This window comes from Plecotus auritus (assembly GCF_963455305.1).
Source record: "Plecotus auritus genome assembly, chromosome: 8".
Taxonomy (NCBI): domain Eukaryota; kingdom Metazoa; phylum Chordata; class Mammalia; order Chiroptera; family Vespertilionidae; genus Plecotus; species Plecotus auritus.
In genome coordinates, this window is record NC_137782.1 from 20,120,208 (window position 1) to 20,143,835 (window position 23,628).

At 41.6% G+C, this 23,628-nt stretch overlaps 1 protein-coding gene across 6 annotated transcripts in view; it reads right to left on the bottom strand.

Annotated features, from left to right (window-relative positions):
- KIAA1328 overlaps positions 1-23,628 on the bottom strand; it is a gene marked incomplete at its 5' end in the record, with an annotated part of 171,547 nt that overhangs the window by 52,848 nt on the left and 95,071 nt on the right. For all 6 annotated transcript variants that reach the window (XM_080686364.1, XM_080686368.1, XM_080686369.1 and 3 more), the window contains 2 exons: positions 14,857-14,964; positions 18,371-19,038. In XM_080686364.1, the coding sequence (XP_080542490.1) occupies positions 14,857-14,964; positions 18,371-19,038 (776 nt within the window). The remainder of the gene's footprint in view (positions 1-14,856; positions 14,965-18,370; positions 19,039-23,628) is intronic.

Below are 23,628 nucleotides of genomic sequence, written 5' to 3' on the forward strand. Positions count from 1 at the left end.
GAGAAGAATCTCTGAGCACATAGAAAATGAGCCTGAAGACGTATGAGAAGAGGTATTGATACATTAAAATTGTTGAGAAAAGGAGGGAAATGTGAAGGAGGCTGATGCAGGAGACATTCGGATTGGTGATCTCTGTGGGACATCTGTGTGGTGACGCCCAATAGGCCTTTCAACATGAACTCTGGGAAGAGGTCAGCACTTCACTGGAAGATGTGACCCTCATCATCTAATGAAGGATTAGGGGTGACCTCACTTGTAGTGAAGGTGCACTTTATACTTGAAGATGTCACCAGATCTTAATTTGCTCCCTCACCAAAGGAATGTAGCTGGAATTTCATTAACTATAATATCTTTATTTTAATTCTTTCCAGAAGCAGCACCGGAGGGAGAGCTAAGAAGCCAGCGGTGAAGACGCTGCACTAAAGGAAACACTGTTTAGCCATCACCAAGCTGCCAACGTGGAGTTCTGCTGCTCTCAGAGCTTCTCTGTGGTCTCAATAAAGAAAACAGCTCTTTGAAGTCAATTAATATATATTTCCATGCAGAATGAATACTTTTTAACTTTCTAAAAGTATGTAAGAGAAGGTTAACAGTTGGGATGATGAAAATGATAGTTTAATATGAACTAAGAAAAACAAGCATAAAAAAGTATGAATATACAGTTTCCTAAGGGCAGATACCATGCCTTACTCTTCTCTGATCCCCAGCAACATCTTCCATAGAGATGCAAACACAAAAGAGGCCCAAGATACATCTACTAAAGACACCATTATGATTTGGAAGTTATTTGTGGGATTAACATAACACAACTCTGAGTTAGTGAACTGTTACCTCCTCTTTGCACTGTGGAATCATTCAGTCATTCCTAGATCTATAAACCACATTTTAGTTTCATCAAAGCATGCATGTATGAAGCTTCAAAAAGACATGTTTATAGTACGCCCAAGAAATCTTGCAAATGAACTGTGAATATAAAATTTTAGAACTCAGGCTAATCCAAACCAAGGTATCAAAGACCTATAAATTTACTGAAAATGTCAGAAAACCTTACGGTGGTCAGTTAAGAACTGTGGTTGAAAATCTCCCTAAAGAAAACCAAAGTCCAATGGTGAATCAACATATAGCCAGGGTGTTAGTGAAGATACAAAGTGAGGACCAGTCCATGTTTCTGCTATCTTAAAAGCAGTGGTTCTCAAAGTGTTATTCAAGGATATAAACAATCCTATATAATAAAGAGGTAATATGCAAATTAACCCTCACACCCTCACAAGGTGGCTGCCTATGACCAGGCCGGCAGGGGGGTTAGTGAGGGATGATCAAACGACTAAACAAGCAGGCTGCGTGGGGCGACCAGACCGGCAGGGGGTTAGTGACGGACGACCAAATAACTGAACAGCAGGCTGTGTTGGGTGACCAGGCCGGCAGGGGAGGCAGTTGGGGACGACCAGGCTGGCAGTGGGGGCAGTAAAAGGTGACCAGGCTGGTGGTGGGGGGGAACAGTTAGGGGTGACCAGGCCAGCAAGGGGGTGAAGTTGGGGGCGACCAGGCCAGCGGCGGGGGGTGGAGGGTGGCGGCAGTTAGGGGCAACCAGGCCAGTAGAGGGGGGCAGTTGGGGGTGACCAGGTTGGCATGCAGAGGCAGTGAGGGGCAATCAAGCCAGTGGGGGTGGGGGGAAGTTAGGGGAGACCAGGAAGGCAGGCAGGTGAGTGATTAGGAGCCAGCGGTCCAGGATTGTGAGAGGGATGTCAACTGCCGGTTTAGGCCCGATCCCTGGGATTGGGCCTTAACTGGCAGTTGGACATCCCCGAGGGGTCCCAGATTGGAGAGGGTGCATGCAGGCTGGGCTGAGGGGACTCTCCCCACCCCCGTTCACGTATTTTGTGCACCAGGCCTCTAGTATTTTTATAATTATACTAAGATAATTGTTGTCTTTTCACTCTCATTGTCTCATGAATGCACAGTGAAATTTTCCAGGAATTATGATGATATGTGACATCATGACGGATTTCACTCAGCACAATGTCTTTGAAAGTCATCTAAGTTACTGTATCTACAATAGCTTGTGCCTTCTTATTTCTGTGTTGCATTCGATTGTTTTTGATTTACCAGTTTATCCATTCATCCATTAAAGTACATTTAATTTGAGTGGCTTCCTTGTTTTGGCTACTGCAAATATAAGTTACTATGACACTTCATGTAACTAAAGGGAGCTCCTAAACTTTAGTAAGAGGATAAGTCTTCTGGCTCTTACCACTTGACAATACCATGTTTATAAAGGAGTCCTGTTTCTGTATTTTCAACAGACGTTTTGTGACGAACTTTAAAAATACCATCCAAAGTTGCAGAGATCAGACTGTGTCATTTACATTAAGGGAATGCTTACTGCCTGTTTACTGAAGGAAAGTCCACTTACCTTCAAATAAACTCCTTGAAAATGAATCAGGAGTTCTAATTCCAATTTGTCTTTCCCTTCTGCTCATTCAAGAGACTCCCATTAACCCCTCCCGGTCAACAAACATCACAAAAATAACCCATTTTCTGGCATTTACAGACTCAAGTGTTTCGAGCTCTGACTACTGAGTAAAACTAGCAAGAGGCCACATCAACAGGCTTCCCTGTCTCCTTGGCCCCAACAGCGCAGAGGACCTCCCTCTAGGGCTTTGATTACTATATAGGGCACAACTAAGTTGCTATCCTGCGACTCAGAATCAATAAACCTTCTTTAAAAATACTGGGTGCGCCAGCATGCTACAACACCTTTTATATTTTCACACACTCATATGACCATAAGTATATACACAGCGTTCTCCACCCCAGGGCCTCAGAACTGGCTCACAGCCGTTTCATAGCAGGCGGCTTTAGGTATATGAATAGCAATTTTGAAATCCATTTTTTCTGGCCAATAGGTCTTATTCATAGAACCATCATCCACTGAAGTAAATGAGAATGTAATAGAAAGCTGAGTAAAAAAAAATAGCATTAAGAGGGTTTCAAAGAAAACACTTTAAAAGGACCCATAATTAGAGCAGCCAGGTTCCAGGTGTGAGCTATAAAACTGTGGATTTCCTATAGTTTGGGCCATGCCCGGGGACCCATTTGACCTAGAATCCTTCAACAGGATGAAAAGCCCTAGAGCATAAGGCTAAAATAAAAGCCTTACTTACCCCACTGTGACAAGTTTGAAGGAAATCAATCATGCTACTTAATGTTAATAGTTATATATAATTTATACAAAGACAGTCCTTTGCGTGTTTTTCTCATATAATGTTTGTTGCTATTGGCATTGCTGTATAGTTACCAAATGAGCCATGGTTTTCAAATTCTGTAATTTAAAATCAGTCTAGTTGAGTTGTGCTGCTTTGCAAAAAGGCTTCTGTGCAGTAAGTGTGTTTTATCAAAGACCTCCCTTCGAGGTGCCACACTGGGTTGCTTGGAGAAAGGTGAGAGGCAGGAGCAGGGAGCTGCTAAGTGTGAGTATATAATAACTATCTGGCAATGAAAAGCAAACCATGACAGCATATTATATCTACTAGCTCATTAATTTACAGATACAAGCTCCTTTTTCTTCTTCTTTTTTTTTACATTGCTCAAAGGCTCTGCAGACAGAATGAAGCAGTCAGAAATCATGGTTCAAAAGACTGGCTTCAGATGGCACCGCTCAGCCAACTTTGGCACATATGTGCTCGGAGCAAGGACAATTATGATACTACAGTAAAAATATGCAAAAATTATTTGCTAAAGGTAACGACAATAGTATCATAACAAAGTGTTTACTGAACACCAGTTACATCATAGCAGGATATGTAAGACAACAAGCACCATCTGAGCATAGAAAGAATCTTGTCTAGTTGGTCCCAAGTAGATATCACCTTGGAGCTTTCTGAAAATGCAGGTCCCTAGGCCCCATTCACAGAAATTGTGATACAATAGGCTGAGGTTAATGTACTTGGTTTCTTCCACTATTTCTCCTATAACATGGATTTCAGTTTCCATAGCTCCGTGAAGGGACTAATACTTATCTATAAGATTCCCCCTAAACACTATTTCAGCTGCATCCCACAGGTTTTTATATGTTGTATTTTCATTTTCATTCAGTTCTGTATTTCCAATTCCAACCTTAGTCTGCTTGCTCTACAAATTACTTACATATTTCACCAGGTATGCACTTTGCTATTTTCCTTGCAGCCTGGCAAGCACGGGTGTGCTCACTCTCTAATCTCTGCCAATATGAAAACTCATACTGAGAGTTGACTGCTTTCTCCTTAATGAGTAACAAGCCAATCATGTAAGAACTTAGGGACAGACCCTTCCAGACAGAGGAAACTGAGAATACAGAGGTGTTGGCCGAAAATAAGCTAAGTGTCTTCGAGGATCCGAAAGGCCACTCTGGCTGGAATATTGTGAGCAGGATGACAGCAGATAAGACAAAGCTGGAGAGAATGCCAGCTCACAGCATGGAGGGCGTGGTAAATTGATAGTGTTTAGATTTGTATGTCAAACATGACTAGAAGGCATTGGAGAGCTTGAAGCAGAGGATGGATATGGATTCTGACATATCTTTTAAAATGACCACTCTGACTACTGTGTCAAGGATGGGTTGCTGGTGCTATAGGCAGGAATAGGAACACCAGTTGGCAGGCCACACAATAATACCAATGGACATGGTGGGTTGGATACAGTGGAGAGGGAGGAAAGATGACAAAGCAAATATTTTTGAAAGTAGAGTCCATAGGACTTACTAATGAACTGGATATGGGGGATGAAAGAAGGAGGGGTATAAATCAAGATGGTTTATGCAGTTTTTTACTTGAGCAACAGGACACAAATTTATTTGAAATGGGTAAGATGAAAGGTATAAGTTTGGGTTTTCCAAACATCTTTTCTTTGTCAGCTTAGAGGTATTCTGTAGGAGAGCAGGGTAACCATATGTTCTATCTGCTTTCTCAGATCATAAATCATCTTAGAATTAAGAATCAAGTCCAGAATTAATGTCTAGTTCATTGGCATATAATATGCAGAATCCATTTCCTTTGTATTTTAAAAGAAATTTATCCATATTTAGCCTCCTGGCACCTCCACAGCTGTCTACAAATCCTCAAGGCTAACAGTAAAGGTTTTTCGGCCTAATCTATAGGAACTGTTTTGATACTGAGATGTAGATAAACAAGCTGGAAGAACCGAATTTGCATATCTATATCTATATGTACATGAATGTGTGTCCATACATATTTTAAATCAACTCTTCATCTATCTTTTGCTTCAGTTTTCTTGTAAAAATGGTTGTTCTACTCTTTCTAGACCAAAGATCTTTCTTCTTGAGAAGAAAATAACTGAGGATTGTTTCATTCTCCTTGCCCATGTGCTAGCATATCTTAGGTCCTAAATAATAAGCCTATCCTTGATTTGCCCTTAAGTCTTTAAACAAAATCAGATAAGCTATTTCAGTCATCCACAGCATGTTTTAAAACCCTCAGCCTATTCTGGGCTTTAGTATATTTGATAGTGTTCTTGCTGTTCTTTGAAATTCTCTTATATATACCCTTTGATGTATCTTCTTATTTCTGTAGTCACAATCGAAAGAATCCTCCCTTAATTTGTCAACTGATTTGTTTGCATGGTCAGAAATTATACGTTTGATAGTTTCCCGACTCTTTTCACTCTTATCTTTTTGAGTCTTAGATCAGAAATTCATGCTTCTCTTTTCTCAAGTTTTGGTTACACATCTAATTATGACTAATTTTTCATTTGTCAGAACTAGGCTGCCTTCATCTCCTTTCAGGGAATTTAATGCTAGCAGCAGGCAGTCAAGGATTCTTAAGAGCAGAATAAGACTTCCAGCTTTCCTTTGTCTCTGATTTTACCAAAATGCTCTCCAGTATAACAACAGCAAGCGAGAATGCTTCTCCCTTAAGTCTGACAACCATCCAATGAAGTTTTCTTAAGAAAGGCTAGGGCAGTGGTTGGCAAACTGCGGCTCGCGAGCCATGGTTTGCTGCTCTGTTGACTGAGTTTGCCGACCGCTGGGATAGGGGCTTAATCACAAGGAACAACAACAGCCTGTAATTATTAGAATCAAGAGTCTAGGTCAGTGGTTGGCAAACTCATTAGTCAACAAAGCGGTGAGCCGCAGTTTGCCAACCACTGGGGTAGGGAAACTGAGGCTTAGCGAAGGTAAATTATTTATCCATGTTCATACAACTAATGTGAGTGGCAGAGCTGAGATTCTATCCCGGTCTCATTGCAGTGCTTGGGCTATGAAGTCACTGCACTTCATTGTCTTGTAATGATCCATTCCCAGGAGTATGGAATTCCACGCTTGTGCATATTTTCCTGACATACATCATTACTTCGTGTCCTAGGAAATCTACTTTTCAAAAAGGCAGTACAAATTCAATGTTTCTAAAATCAGTTGGACATGCAATGCCACCAGATGTCTTTTCTGTGTTTCCCTTGTCAGCTCGCTCTCTCTCTCTCTCTCTCTCTCTCCCCCTTCCACACAAAGAACAATGCGCAGTTGAAGTATTTGCTGACAGCAAAGTGTAGCAAGATGGGAAGTGGAAAAAAGTAGTTATAAATCCCAACTACAGCCATGTGACCAGTTGCAGAGATGAGAACTATAATAATTATGAATATTTCTTCTTTACTCTGTTATGGGTATGTTTGTATATGTATATTCACTACATATTTTTGTTTTCTTTTCTCTCTTATCCATTTATCACCTAACTTAAGATGCACGAGTAATAATTACCTTTATACCACAGCACTGACATCATAGGACCTCAATGAGAAGAGTGACCATCACCCAGGACTTCACATTCTCTTGTGGGGAATGGGTTAGCATGTTTCAGGTGTATGTGGGAGAAGTTGTATTATGTTAATATGCCTTTTATTTTCTTTATTTGGAGATTAAGTATGGTTTGAGGAGATGTACCTGGTGCTAAGTTGACAACGGGTGGGCTAGATGGTCTTTTTGATATGCCAAGTTGGCTAGGCTACAGTCCCCAGTTAACCAAGCACGAATCTAGGTGAAGGTATTTTGCAGAAGTGATTACAATCTCCCAAATCTTAGGTAATCTGGATGGGCCTCATTCAATTTCTTGAAAAGTCTTTAAAGCAGAGCTGAGGCTTCCCTGAAAACACAGCTTCAGCCTGTCCCTGAGCTTTCTGCCTGTTCTCCCTGCAGCCAGCCATGAACTTCATTTTGGCCCTAAGCGGATTCCTTGCAATATGTCTCATAATATATATCTCCTACTGGTTCTGTTTCTCTGGTTGACCCTGACTAATACAATCCTTCACCATGCCACATCTTGGAACAAAGAAAAATTCTTTTTCCATCAAATAGCCCAGGGCTCAGATTCAAGGTTAAAGGATTAAGGCTTGCATACACTGTTTACCAAAGAAGAAAATGCCAAATAGCAAAAGCAGCACAAAAAATCAATCCTCTGCACCACAGGAGCAATATGAAAAGCAAATGAGTTGAGTTCAATATAAAATTTTCTCTGTGGGATTATAAAAAATTAGCACTGTTTCATATGTAATATCCAGTTCTTCTGAGACAGGCATCCACCTACAACAAACCACCATGGGCCAATCAGGATCACAACCACTTCCTCAGACACTTGATGATAAAAAATATGCTCAGAAACACAGTCATTATTTCTTTTCATCTTATCTTCAAACAAACCTCCAGTTACCCTATCTACCCAGGAATCCCTCCATACAGACTACTACAAATAAAAGAATGCACTTGTTTTCCAAACTTCTGTGTTTTTATGTGTGTCCTGTGTGCATCCAATTGTCCTGAATCCAAAAATAAATTTTTAAAGTATACTCAGGTAGTTCAAAAAGCTATTGCTAATTAAAAATAAAAATCTTTTACAGCATCTAAAATTTTTATGTCCTTTCAGAGAGAACTCTTGGGATGTCTGAAAACAAGAATAAATAAATCAAATTAATAATTACTAGTCTTAACCTTGCTCTCTCCACTCTTTTACACATAAAAGCCTTATACATCAATGTGATGTTTTGGTAAAATGCTTTTGGCTTCCATCCATTTTGTCTTAGCTCTCACTCCCTCTTCCCACTGAGCAGCAATACTTAGATGTATAAATGAAACACAGCCGTATATTTATAGATTCCTTTTACAGAAATATCTTATGTAGTTGTAGAATGAAAAAAAGAATCAAGACCTGGATATATTTTATCAATTAGGCCATAATATCCAAAACGGTCCATTGAATTCTACCAAAGATTTGACATGACAACTAAATCTGCAGTTGTAGGCTTCAGGCTAATCTCTATTTATTGGGTCTTGCAAAAAAAATGCTAAAAAATAAGTGATACTTTTAACCAGCTGATACCTCCAAGACTACTGTCTTTCTTTATCTCCTGGGAAACAATGTTCACTATCCAAGATGCCACCTCTGCTCCATATTGTGACAAGAACCCATATGTTGCAGATTGGAACAGGCTAGGCAGTCACTGTCTAAAAAGAAATCAAACTGCTCTTATTCCAAATAAACCTGGGAATGAGGTTATTGAAGCAAACTTACTCAAGTGGCAATGAAACATCCAACTCCGCAATCCCACTAACATTGCTGAAGAAAAGTACTTTCCCAAAGATTTGTATAACTATATAGAGCGAAGGGTGAAAACTACCACTATTCAATCCGTTTGTGTACAGCAGATAAAGTGTATTTCTACAATTTAATAGAGGCCCGGTGCACGAAATTTGTGCATGGGGATGAGGGGGGTGTGGTCCCTCAGCCCAGCCTGTACCCTCTCCAATCCGGGACCCCTTGAGGGATGTCTGATTGCCCACTGGGATCGGGCCTAAACTGGCAGTCGGACATCCCTCTCACAATCCAGGACTGCTGGCTCCTAACCGCTCACCTGCCTGCCTGCCTGATTGCCCCTAACTGCTTCCCTGCTGGCCCAATCACCCCCAACTGCCCTCCCCTGTCAGCCTGGTCACCCCACGCAGCCTGCTGTTCAGTCATTTGGTCATCCCTCACTAACCACCCTGCCAGCCTGGTCACCCCATGCAGCCTTCTGTTCGGTCATTATTGTTACTGTGACGGCATCCCAGACAATTTGCATATTCCTCTATTATTAGTATAGATTGTCCAACTCCTTGTATTTAACCAGTGGTAGCACCAATATTCTTCAGGAAATTTCTCTAATTTCTATAGATGATGTTCTCTACCTCTGAGCCTCATCTACCTGGAAAAATGCTATGCAGCTAAAGAATTTAACATCTTGAAAAATCTATGAACTGATATTTTAGAAAATATTTACCTCACAAATTCAATATATACTAAGACGACAAATGTGATTAAAAATTATCCAGAGCTAAATTATTAGCTTCTTCATGTGGAAGCTAATTCAAAGGACACCACATACAAGGGGGCAGTGGGTTTGTCTTTTCCTATTTGAACGCTGTCAACCTGTGAAGTTCAGCACATGTAGATAATAGTTTGGAAGAGCCCTGAGCAGGCTTGTGCTTCAGTGTTTTCGCCATCATTTAAAAACCAGTGTTTGTGACAAGGGTGGAGGATGGAGGTGCCTCAGTATAGAATGTAAGAATAAAGTATAGAATGTAAGATAATTGGGGTGCCAATTATCAATGATAATTAAAAATAACTGTAAAATGATATTCCAAAATTGACCACCAAAGTAGCTCTAGCAACTTGCACACCTACCAGCAGTGTATCAAAGTACCTGTTTCTCCACACCCTTATTAACATGTGATATTACTAGACTTTTCAATGTTATGTTTTTGTTGTTTTTAATTTTCATCTTTCCAGAATTACTTATAAGATGATTTTATATACATACTGGTTATTTGGATTACTCTTCCAAGAGTTGCCTATTTGAGGTAGTTTATCTTATCAATTCTAGAGAATTTCTACATTATGAATACAATACTTTTTATTGATCATCTTTTGGTAACTTATTATACCTTCCCTTGAGGCTATTCCAAGTATCTCCATCCTCCTCCTAGATGTTACCCTTACTGTCACCTTTCTTAGCTGATAATCTCCCTTCATGCTATAATGAGGAAACATTTTAAAAAATCCATTCCACAAATATTTCATGGGTACCTACTATCTACTGAAGATACCATCTTCATAACATAGATGTTATAACATATCATACGTAACAAGATATAATCCTTGCACTCACGAAACTCACAATTGGGTGGTAGTATATGGGACTTAAGAGTACTGAGACAGGGAACAATGGGGTGATCAGAGAAGTATCCGCTCAGGAGATGATGTTTAAGCTTTTATCTAAAGAAGTTAACATGAGGAAGGACAGGATTAAAGAGTTAAGGGCAGCTATAGGTATGGTGCCGCATGTACTAGAAACTGAAGTGAGAGCCAAGACCAAATGAAGTTGGATCACAGGATGCAAGGAAGAAAGTGCAGAGTCAAGATAGGAGAACATAAAGGCTGTGGTAAGAAATTAGAATTTTAACTAAAATGGGAGTAGGGGTCACTAAATGTTTAGAAGGGGCGTGGTATGAGATGAGGTAAGCCAGAGTTCATGCAGAACACCATGCCAGCCAAGGAGTTCAGCTTTTATTCTACACTAGAGGCCCGGTGCATGAAATTTGTGCACAGGGAGGGGAGGGTCCCTCAGCCGGGCCTGCACCCTCTCCAAACTGGGATGTCTAATTACCTCTCACGATCTGGGACTGCTGGCTCCTAACCGCTCGCCTGCCTGCCTGCCTGATCACCCCTAACCCCTCTGCTGGCCTGCCTGATCGCCCCTAACCACCTCTGCCTACCTGCCTGATCGCCCCTAACCACTTCTGCGTGCCTGTCTGATTGACCCAACTGCTCCCCTACCAGCCTGAATGCCCCTAACTGTTCCCCTGCTGGCCCGATCGCCCCTAACCGCCTCTGCCTTGCCCCGCACCTGGGACCCAGGATTCCCTCCTCCGGCTGGCCACAGTCACAGGGGACCATGAATGGGTGGCTTCGTCCGGCCTGCAGACGCAGGCGGCCAAGACCACGGGGTGGGTGGCTTGTCCCTTTCCCAGGCCACAGGTGCAGGCACAACTGCTGGCGCCCGGGACCGCAGGGACCGTGGGGCATGTGGATTGTCCCTCTCCCAGGCTGCAGGCACAGGCGCAGCCACTGGTGCCCGGGACCACAGGGCGTGCGGCTTGTCCCTCTCCCAGGCCACAGCCTGGCTGGTCCCCATTCCTCTCTCGCGAGCTCATTTGTGCCTGGCTGGTCCCCATTCCTCTCTCCCCAGTGTTGAGTGTCTGAGCCATTACAGCGTGATGATCATTTGCATATTAGCTCTTTATTATATAGGATGCCCCACATATACTGTGTGATTTCCTTCCTTTACATCTACTCTTTCATGTCTTCTCCCACCTGAAACACACACACACACACACACACACACACACACACACACACGGCCATAGATATGCCTACCTATCAAAATTCTAGGACTTATCTCAAATATTACCTCTTCCACAAACCTCTTCTTAGTTTATCTGTATTTCTTTTATAGCCCGTATAGTCTATAGATGATCAATATTTATATATGTGACTTACTCCACTATTAGAGTATATGAAGTAGGAGCTTTTTCACATCTCCTGTAGTACTTAGCGAGCCAGGTTTGTGGGGTTTTTTTAAATAAAGGTCATCTTTGCATAGCCAACAAACAAATCTCAAGCAAACTAAATAAAAAACAAACCAGAGAACCTATAAGCAATCAGAGTTGCTCGTGAATTTTTAAGTCATTACCATCTCTCATGTGATAATTATCTTCCAATGGTTGGCTCAGCTGTGCCCCACTATTGGCTCCTACTTGTCATTAAAGCCTCACATATTATTCATTCTCATTCTATAGCAGTGGTCGGCACTCATTAGTCAACAGAGCGGCAAACCACGGCGCAGCTCGTGAGCCGCAGTTTGCCGACCACTGTTCTATAGCATTTATGCAGGAAGGCAGCAATGTAAGCTCCCTTGCCTGTGATTCTTCCCACAGATAATAGAAAATAAATTGCAATTAGATTTTGGTAATTATATATAATTAACTCAAAATGAGCTGTTAATTATAAAAAATATGTTTTTTACTTCCTCGTTATCTCATTTATTTTAGTTCCAAATTCTTAATGCCTCACTTGAGTCAGTTTAATATTTTAAGTACATAATATTTTTAATACTAAGATAATTTAAATTTCCAAATAAACAAAACTTAGCTTAAAATTAAATTTTATCTGGGGAGTTCTACTGGCAAATGACTGTCAAACTCTTAAATGCAGTTAACATTTTAAAAAATTTTAAATATATATTTTTATTGACTTCAGAGAGGAAGGCAGAGGAAGAGAGAGAGAGAGAAACATCAATGATGAGAGAGAATCATTGATCAGCTGCCTCCTGCACACTCCCCACTGGGGATGGAGCCCGCAACCCGGGCATGTGCCCTTGACTGGAATCGAACCTAGGATCCTTCAGTCCACAGGCCAACACTCTATCCACTGAGCCAAACCAGCTAGGGCTGCAGTTAACATTTTAAAGGCCTTTATCAAATACATATTAGAAAATACTATTTGAAAGTAGTGTATGGTTCTATCTTATTTTTGTCATAATTATCTGAATGTAGGATATGGACGCCCAGGAGTACCTGAACTTTTAAAGCACGTCCATCTCTTAAACTAAAGCAATAGCTGCCAAAGCATTCACTACACTTACCCGAACAGCAGTAATGAAAACTTTCATAAACTGCAAGTGGGGAGTATGAATTGCTGCAACTTTTTGCAAAAGAAAATTGGTATTGAATCTTGTAATTTATAATTATAAATTATATAGAAATATATGTATGTAGAAGTAACAATTCTATTTTGGGGAATTTATCCTAATAAACAGATGTAGCAGAACAAAAGAATAAGTACAGTCATGCTTGTTATAGCATTGTGTAGTGGTAAAAACTTGAAATAATTTCAATGTCCAACAATGGAAAAGCTGGATATGTTAACAGTGTTCATAGAAACCATGGACTGTTACGCATTTATACGAAACGAGTTAGCATTTGAATTAGTTTTCTATTGCTGCTATAACAAATTATCAAATTTAGTGGCTTAAGCAACACAAATTTATTATTCTATACTTCTGTAGATCAGAAGTCTGTCACAGGTCTTACTGGGCTAATACTGGGGTGTTGGCTAGGTTATGTTCCTTTCTGAAGGCTATTCCCTTGCTCATTTGGGCTGTTGGCAGAATTCAGTTCCTTGCAATTGGACAACTGAGGTACCCATATCCTTGCTGGCTGCCAGCTGACGACTGTTCTGAGCTTCTAAAGGCTACCTGCATTCCTTGGCTTGTGACCTCCTTCTTCCATCTTCAATGCCAGCAATGGCAAGTTGTCATTCTCATGCTTGGAATCTTTCTTCCTCTTTCCATCTCATCTCTCTAACACAGCAAGAAAAGGCTCCCCAGTTTCCAGGACTCATGTGATTAGACTGAGACCACCCAGATAATCCAGGATAACATCCCATCTCAAGGTCTAATCCCTTCATCATATCTACATAGTCCCTTTACCATGTAAGGTAACATATTGAGAGGTTCCAGGAATTAGGACACAGACACTTTTGGGGGCAATTATTCTGCTTACCATAGTTCTACTTTAAAAATCTGATAGAAGACCATGAAGTACTACTGTTCAGTGAGGGATGGGGGTGGGAATTAACAAGTAATGTGTTCAGTTTGATCTCAAATATTTATAGATATTGTACATATATGGAGGCATAAAGGTATAGAAGGATACTAACATGAATTCAACCAAGACAATCAGAATAGGGAATAGAATGGGGAATGAAATAGGACAGGTCATTTCTTGATGTGTTTTTGGATGTTCTATTTTTTATAATAAAATATTTTTCTTTTGAAATTTAGCAAAGTTTGATTAAAAATAAAATGGAATATGAAAAAGCAATTGAGATCTTGCTTCTCAGCACTGTTATTAGTTTGGCTTAAATAAACTCATTAAAAAAAAGGTGGAATATGAAACAAAATGTATAATATAAAAACCCAGCTCGTGCCCGGCCTGCGTGACTCAGTGGTTGAGCACTGACCTGTGAACCAGGAGGTCACTGGTTCGATTCCTGGTCAGGGCACGTGCCTGGATTACGGGCTCGATCCCGAGTGGGGGTGGGGGACAAGGAGGCAGCCAATCAATGATTCTCTCTCATCACTGATGTTTCTATCTTTCCCTTTTCCTCCCTCTCTGAAATCCATAAAGAAATATATTTTAAAAAAAGAATCTTAAAAGATTCATATATACTTTGAGCTAGCAGTCCACTTATAGGAATCTATACCAAGGAAATAGGCTGAGATAAAGTAAATTATTTATTTACAGAAAGGGTTTTCAAAGCATAATTATAATAGCAAAATCCTGTATTATCCAACAACAGGCTTATAGATAAATACTGAATAATAGATGTCACACATAAATATTTGTTGAGTGAATAAATTACTGTGTTTTCATAAAAATGTAATGGCATCACAAAATATGATATAGTGAAAAAAGCAAACAATAAAATTCTATATAAGCATAATCCCTATTACTAAATATAGAATATGTAATTAAAAAGAAAGATTAAAACAGGAAAAGGGCTGAAAAGATAGTTTCTGAATGGTAGGAATACAGGAATAATTTTTATTTTCTCCTTTATACTTTTCTATATATATTCAAAATTTTATAATGAGAATGTATTTATTCATGTGATCAGAAGGCTGGATTCACCAATATGGAGATTTAACTATACACCAAACACATCCTTCATATCTATGTCCTACATATTCTTGCCTTGACCCACTGCCCGAGTTTACCTTGGTCCAGAGTCACTCCCGTTCATATCCAGGTTGAGTTCTCGGGGCTTAGTAAGCTTGTTATCAGCAATCAGTTCTTTTGAGTTAAACACAGCTTGAGTTCTTAACCTGTAAAAATAAATTCAGAGAAAGTTTTATCCTGTGGAACCTAAGAAACTGAATGCTAATCTTTAAAAGACCATTCTCTTATAGCTATATTATCCAGCAATTATTTTCAAATTAAAAAATCTATAAAAAAATACTAAATATACATTAATAAAGACAAAGCAGTTTCATAATAATTTAAATTTTCTTTTCTTATAGAGGAGTGGAGGAAGACTGAGTTGGTTAGAATATAATTTAAAAACTCAACATTATAGATGTTTTAAGAGCACTTTAAATCTCTTCTCTAGAAACTTAAAGCTTTCCCATATCCATTTTTAAGCAAGTGTGTTTTGGTCACCAGAGTCTAAAGTGTAAATTCTAATAACACTAATTAAAATGATCCTGACCATCATATCCATAGCTGCCACTTCAATTCAACATAATACTGAAAATACTAGCCAAAGCAATTAGACAAGAATAACAAAAGGTATACCTGTTGGAAAGAAAAAAGTAAAATTGTCTGTTGGCAGGTGACACAATCTTATATTTAGAAACCTTGACTTTACCAAAAACTGTTAGAATTGTTAAGGGAAGAACAATTTATTTTTTAAACTAGAGGCCCAGTGCACAGATTCATGCAGGGGATTGGGGTCCCTCAGCCTGGCCTGTGCTCTCTCGCAATCTGGGACCCCCTAGGGGGATGTCCGACTGCCGGTTTAGGCCTGATCAGTTGGACATCCCCCGAGGGATGTAGCAATGTGCCAAGAGGCAGGCAGCCAGGGAGGAGCCCGAGCTGGGGTTGGGCGCCGCTCACACTCATCTTGGCCCACTGCGCATACCACCACTGCTTGGTAGCACTTCCGCGGAGTCGGGAGAGACTCCCGCCACTACAGCTGCGCTTGCCAGCCCTGAGCCTGGCTTCTGGCTGAGCAGCACACCCCCCATGGGAGTGCACTGATTACCAGAGGACTGCTCCTGCGTTGAGCATCGGCCTCCTGGTGGTAAGTGTGTGTCAGTCCCCTGTGGCGAGCACACAGCAGGGCGCTGCTTGCCCCTCACAGTGGCACCGAGGGGCAAGCAGGTCCCCATAGAGAGGAGACAGCAGGGCCCCTGCAGTGAGCAGACAGCCGGACCCTGCATGCCCCTCGCTGTGGCGCCGGGGGACAAGCAGGCCCCCACAGAGAGCAGACAGCAGAGCCCCTGCAGTGAGCAGACAGCTGGACCCTGCATGCCCCTCGCTGTGGCACCGGGGGGCAAGCAGGCCCCCGCAGAGAGCAGACACCAGGGCCTGCGGTGGCGTCGAGCAGGCAGGTCTGCAGAGAGCAGAGAACCACAGGGAGTGAGCCTAAGCCATCAGTAGGACATCCCCTGAGGGCTCCCACATTGTAGAGGGTGCAGGTCGGGCTGAGGAACCCCCACCCCCGTGCACGAATTTTGTGCACCGGGCCTCTAGTCCTATCTAATAAAGAGGGAATATGCTAATTGACCATCACTCCATCACAAAGATGGCTGCACCCACAGCTGAGGCCAAGTTCCCATAAGGAGCCTTAACGAGCAATCAGCAGGGACCTGAGGCTATGCCCTCCTCCACCCCTGTGGGACTTGACAGGGGACCTCAGGCCGCACCCCCCCACCCGGCAGTGCTTGACGGGGGACCTCAAGGTGCGCTTCCCATCCTGATGCTGGGCTAGGGAACCTCAGGCTGCTCCCCCCGCCCCAGCACCAGGCCAAGGGACCTCAGGCCGCACCCCCTACCAGGTGGGGCTTGATAGGGGACTTCAGGCTGCACCCCCCACCTGGCAGGGCTTGACAGGGGACCTCAGGCCACGGCCCCCACCTGGCGGGGCTTGACAGGGGATCTCAGGCTGTGTCCCCCACCTGGCGGGGCTTGATGGAGGACCTCAAGGCACGCCCCCCGCCCTGGTCTGGGCTGGGGGACCTCAGGCCACGCCCCCCATACTGGCGCCAGGCCAGGGGACCTGAGGCTATGCCCCCTGCCCGGCAAGGCTTGACAAAGGTGGGACTGGTCTGGTCTGGATCTAGCCCAGTGGGGGTAAAGGGGGCAGCTGGGTCTGGTCTGTGTCTCATGCAATTTTGAGTTGCATGTGGATGGGCAGGGACTTGACTCTGGGTCCCGTGGTGAGCCCCAGACTCTGACAGGAGGAAGGTTTTCATATACATTTTACTAATTTTCTTTCATCTCTGACACTTCTATTATAGAGAAAGGGAAAATAGCAATATTAAATTATTTCCTCTAATTAATCCCCTTTTAATGTGCACGAATTTCGTGCACCGGGTCACTAGTATATATATAAAAGCCAAGCGACCAGAATGACAGAACAACTGGAATGACTAGTTGCTATGATGCGCACTGCAGCGGCCAACCGGCCATATGGGAGCCCTGATCAGCTCCCCCCAACCTCCCATGGCCCCGCCCTCCGACTAGCCCCCCCCCACCTCAATCAGGAGCGGGGCCGGCAGGCCAACCACCCATGGCCCCTCCCCCCTGGCCAGCCTGGCCCCCCTACCCCGATTGGGGGTGTGGCCAATAGCCAACCTCCTGCATCCTCTCTCTCCTGCCAGCCTGGCCCCAATCAACCTCCACTGGGGCGGGTGGCCGGACCCCACCTATGCACAAATTCGTGCACCAGGCCTCTAGTTTATTGTATTTTACTAGAGGCCTGGTGCACAAAATTCGTGCACAGCTAGGGTCCCTAGGCCTGGCCAGCGATCAGGGCCAATCAGGTTCCCCCCCATCCCCGCCTCCTCCTTTCTTCGCCTCCCGCACGCCGCCACCACGCGGTTCCCCATCTCCCGGCCTCCTGGCCTCCCTGCTTCCTCCTTCCCTCACTCTCTCAGAGCCCCACCACTGCCGCTGGTCTCCCACCATGTTCCGCTCTGCCCCCTGGTGGTCGGCTCATGTCATAGTAAGCGATCAAACTCCCCGTCTCCCAGTTGAACACCCGGGGGGACAATTTGCATATTAGCCTTTTACTAGATAGGATGTTATGGTGGAGAGACATAAATATGGAATGATGACAGCTAATCATATTTCTTTACAATCAGATTTCACATGCTGAAATCTCAAGCTTTTACTTAATGCCTAATGTTCTTTACAATGACATCAAACAGTGAAGGATTTTGTGTAATGGTGATATCATTAAAAAATATTGCCGTTGGAATCTGGCAAAAATTACACTGCACTCCTTAGTAGTAAATATTCTAAGCTAACATTTTGGAAGACAAGGTAATCTTTCAAGTCTTCCAAAGATGACAGTGGAATTTACTTAGTAGTCATAATCTGTCCTCATCCTGAGAAAGCTAAGACCCCAAGGAACCTGTTCCTACACATTTGTTATAGTAACGCAGAGTCATTTTATCCTGTGCTCGCCAAGCTACAGACGCTGCTGAAAGAATAGGTAGGACTCACCAATTGTAGTCCAGGCGAGACTGATGAAGCTGCTGCTGTTTTAGGAGAAGCTTTGTCTCCTGCTTGGCCAGCAGATGCTGAAGGCGCTCCTTTTCAATTTCCAGCTCCATTTTTTGAAGCATCAGTTGCTGCCTTCTATCTTCTGATAGCTGCTTTTTGAAATCAATTTCACTGGGCTGCAGTACCTCTTGGCCATGCATCAGAGATGCCCAGGAACGCCCACAATAATGGCATGATTCCGGGTGTGTCTTGGAATATTGAGGGGCCATGTCTGTAGGATGGCTAACGGGAACATGATCTGCATTTTTAGAAAGTCTATCAGCACAACACAGTCTAGACGAAGTGGGCTTAAGGTGCTGGCATTCCTTCATCTTCAATGCCTCTGAAGAAACTTTCTCTGTAGGGACTACATCTGCTAGTTTTTTCCCTGGGGATCCATAATCACATGTTCTGGTTTCTGATGGCATCATGTCAGGATCCTCTTTGGGATAATGAAGCGCTGATGGTTTCAAAGAATTATTTCTGAACTCCACAGAGGGTTCCGAAGCTGAGTCCTGGTTTTTAGGCCTTTGCTTGGTTTGATGGTAGATTTGTGGTTTGGCTACACTCAAGTAAGACCCATCCAGTTCCACAGATGAAGACGGGAGAGTGCTCTTCCTATTGAGAACCTAAAAGGAACCACAAGACCACTTGTCAAATGGGAGCACAATGAAACGAGTTATTTCTTTTGGCTTTTCAGAAATCAATGATATATTTTCACCAAAACAAAGCTGTTTTATCTTCTTAAATAACAAATGCTGGTATTTACACAGCTAAAGTAACACGTGCCACAAAGCTAAATCCACTTTCAAACAATCGAGATTTCAGTAAATCCGTAAGGATGAGAAAAAGAAAGTGTTGCTACTTGCTGCTTAAGCAAGATTTCAGGAGTTGCAAATAATGAGGGCTACATAAAATCAACTTTGAGAAGAGGCAAAAAATATAGCATTAAATATTAATATCTTAAAAGGTTTAGTTTTGAATACTAAGCCAGGAAATCCATTGAGCCACCTTAAATACTCTTTGAAATACTCTTTGATTGGCCATTACACAGCATGAGATTTGATGTAAAACCTTTCACCTTATACTAATAGGATGTAAGTTACCGCCAGAAATTTGATGAGTTTTTATAAGTATTTTTACAGAACACAGATAAAACCAACACTTTCAAAAAAATATGATTCTAATCAAAAGTGGTTATTTAAATACAAAACATTTAATTCCAGCTATAAACATAAGTGATTTTTCAATTAAGTTGTTCAAGTGATTATAGTCTGATAAAACCCAGGCAGAAAGGAAGCAGCTGCAAATTACCTTTGACAGTCACAGTGAGCTTTCCCAGCATTTTAGCCTCAAGCTTGTTCTATTAGGGAGAACAAAACTTAGTGTAGACCCTGATTCTCAAACTTCTAACAACTATCAGAATCACCTGGAGGGCTGGTTCAATGTCAATTGCTGGCTTTCATGCCCAGAGTTTCTCTTTCGGGAGGTCTGGGGCAGAACTGAAAAATCTGCATTTGTAAGAAGTCACAGGTGCTACTGTTGCCAGTGAGGCTCTGGGACCCACTTTGAGAACTACTGTTCTGTATCATGGAATATCTGGTTTCTGTATCCCTCTTCTAAGGACTGGTTTCTGATTAGGTAATCCTGAACAATTTCCTCATCTCAAGATCTTAAACGTAATCACATCTGTACAGTCTCTTTTCATACAATGTACTTTATACCATATCAAATGACACTGACAGGTTCCAGGAATTAGGACATGGACATATTTTGGGTGGGGCATTATTCAGTTTACCAGAACTTCTTTGTAAATAATTCATAAACAGTTGAGATGCTCATCTATTCTAGAGACACAGAAGGAACAAATAATTGAGATCCCTAGCAGAAGGGGAATAAAATCCCACCAGTTTACTTAGCAATAGTTGAAAATCATGTCTGATTGGTAAAAAAATGCCAGCTAACAGAGATATACAGCAATACTATGTTTCCTATTCTAGGATAAAAGATGGCTATTACAATGTTACTTAAGATTTTGAGTTTCTAAAGCAATTCAAAAGGAATTCTATTAAAATGAGAATGAGTGGCATCTGGGGAGGAGACCTTGTTCTCTTCAGGAGGACAGGCTATCCTGTACACCCCGCAGGTGCCACTGAGCAGATTACAGCTGCAGAAAAGGAGCGAGGCCTATGGCGAAACTGACAACAAACTGCCTCATAAAAAAATTAACCTTACTTTACACCGAAAAGGAAGCTCTAGTACACATTAAGCTTTTCTACTGTGGACTTTGGTACCACTTACTGTCAACACAAATATTTAACATTTATCGTGTGCTATTTTGTATGGAAAACTATCTTTTTATAGAAGTATTATATTTTAAAACTGACAGATACATTTTTTACTGTTCCAGAAAGTTAAATCAACTATTTTACATTATCACATATTTTCTAATACATGTATGATTAACATAACAATAGATAGCATATATGTATTATTTTATATTCTGACTTTTGTTCCTTAACATTATTTACATATGTGCATTTTTTAAAAATGTTTTTTTTCATGATTATTAGCTTTATTTTATTTTTTGTTTTTTAAAATCTTTATTGTTGAGAGTATTATATATGTCCCCTATTTTCCCACATTGACTCTTTTTAGACCCCTCTCCCCACAATCTCCCCACTGGCCTTCACATCTCATTAATATGTGTAATATAATGAACAAAGTAAATGGATGCACAAAATAGATCCAGAGACTTTTATAAAAGCATTCAAGGGTCCTCAAACTACGGCCCACGGGCCACATGCAACCCGCCGAGGACATTTACCTGGCCCGCCGGGTGCCGCTGCCTGTCCTGCTTAGCAGCCGACTCATCCCGGGCCCGCAGTGCGCATAGGAATTTGATCATAGTTTGTGTTTTTTTTTAAACTATAGTCCGGCCCTCCAACGGTCTGAGGGACAGTGAACTGGCCCCCTGTTTAAAAAGTTTGAGGACCCCCGGAACAGTTTGTCAAATCTCAGAAAGAAGGTGGGGATGGGAGGGAAGAGATCAACCAAAGAACTTGTATGCATGTATGCATAATCCAGGGACACAGATAAAAAATATGTTTTTATTGATTTTAGAGAGAAAGAGGAAGAGAGAGGGATAGAAACATCGATGAAAGAGAAACATCAATAGACTGCCTCCTGCACACCCCCTACTTTCTAAAATATGGCATATTTTTAAATAGACTGCATAGGAAATAAAGATGTTGATAAACATGTATGATATGACCCTGTATACATATATGCATGTACACGCAGGGGTGTAAGCATGTACATGAACACACGAAATCACATACTATTCCTATGGTAATCCAGGGTTTTTCCATGCTCTCACATTCTATAATTAACGACTGCAGTGCTGCTTTGTGAAATACCATCAACAAGAAAGTAGTGATGTTCTATAAGTTTCTGAAAAACATTTTATAGTCTCTGCTTTAGAGCCAAAAGTAGAGATGTGAACTAAACTGCAGTTATTATTTCTTACAACAGGTTATTTCCTTTGCACAATGAGGAAGTGATTACTTACAATGTACTTACTTATGAGTTGTTAATCACAGGATTAGTCAATAGTACCAATAGGTCTTATTGGTAATTCCTTTGACAACAAATAATAATTTACTATCATGGCAAGCACCTCGCTAACAATCCTCATATTCCCACTGATAGCATTATAAGAATGAAAATCTCAGTTTTGTAACTTTAAAATTTTTCCCTGTGCTTTTCATTTTATTGAGAGGTCAGAAATTCAAGACCTAAATAAATATCAGGTGTCCCCCCGCCCCCCAAAAATGTATACACACGTTGAATAACTATAAGGGCAGAGTTTATTAAAATACATTTCATTTCCAAAATGTAATAGAACCTACAGACAGTGTGTATACACCTTTCTGGGACACCCTGTATTTCTAAACCTGAATTACTGTGTGTGGGGCAGGTCATTGCATTGGCTGCAGAACACTTTGAGTTCGTGGGAAATAAGGCCCGAACGACGTGCTGCATCTTTTAAAGTCAGGCTTACATGAACCAGTTATCAAGCTGACAGAGCTACGTAATGCAACAGCTGCACTGTATGTTTTGCCAAAGTCTCATCCTGAATAAATGTTCATTCTCCCCAGTGCAATTAACTCTCCTATACTGGAAGATTTTGCTAGAAGATCATCAAGGTAGATTACCTTCCAGTGTTATGAACTAAATACTTACAGGTGTTATATCATCAGTTATAACTTACAAACTTTTGCATTTACCAACACAGCCAGGCAAATGAATCATCTAATTTATGAATTATTTATAAGAAATTCACAGCATGCTCCTGGCGTCATCCATGGCCTTTTCTAGGTCACATGACACCAATTAGAGCTGAATTTTAAATTATTCAATAACCTGAACTCTCTTGTCATTTAACATATAGATATCAATGCAGTAAACAAGTTAAATCTAATGGGCCCTAGAGGTTTAAGCTTCTCTACTGCTCAGCTGAAGCTGTAGGCCATCAGTGGAAGAGAAAAATAACAGAATGCAGCAAACACATTTGCAAGGCTCTAATAACTTATTCTAGTTCCCATAGGGATTGTAGCACAACTTAGGAATATTAAATCTAAAAGACATTAAAGTCAGTAATTATGAGTTTTAAAAGAATATACGCACACAGTAATGTATAAATGACAGAATACTAGCAACAGACACCAAATGCAATACCAGCTGTAGGGTATGTACATCACAGGCCTGCCAAAAATTTTAACAGTAACTACCAGTCTCAGAAAAGGCTAAAACTCATATTCTTCAACCAATTACTACATTTCCTGAAAGTTGGAATTTGTTGAGTTGCTATAAAAATGAAAAGAAAGCATGGAATCACTGACCGTAAACTTGAATTCAGGTCAAAAAGACCTTAAAAAATTATTTTTATTGATTTCAGAGAGGAAGGGAGAGGAAGAGAGAGATGGAAACATCAATGATGAGAGAGAATCATTGATTGGCTGCCTCCTGCACACCCCCTACTGCGGATCGAGCCCGCAACCTGGGCATGTGCCTTTGATCAGAATTGAACCCAGGACCCTTCAGTCCACAGGCCGACGCTCTATCCAATGGGCCAGATTGGCCAGGGCCAGGTCAAAAGACCTGATTAGAATTCTAGTGCTGCTACTTAGGAGTGCTATTATTTTTGGCGAGTCATG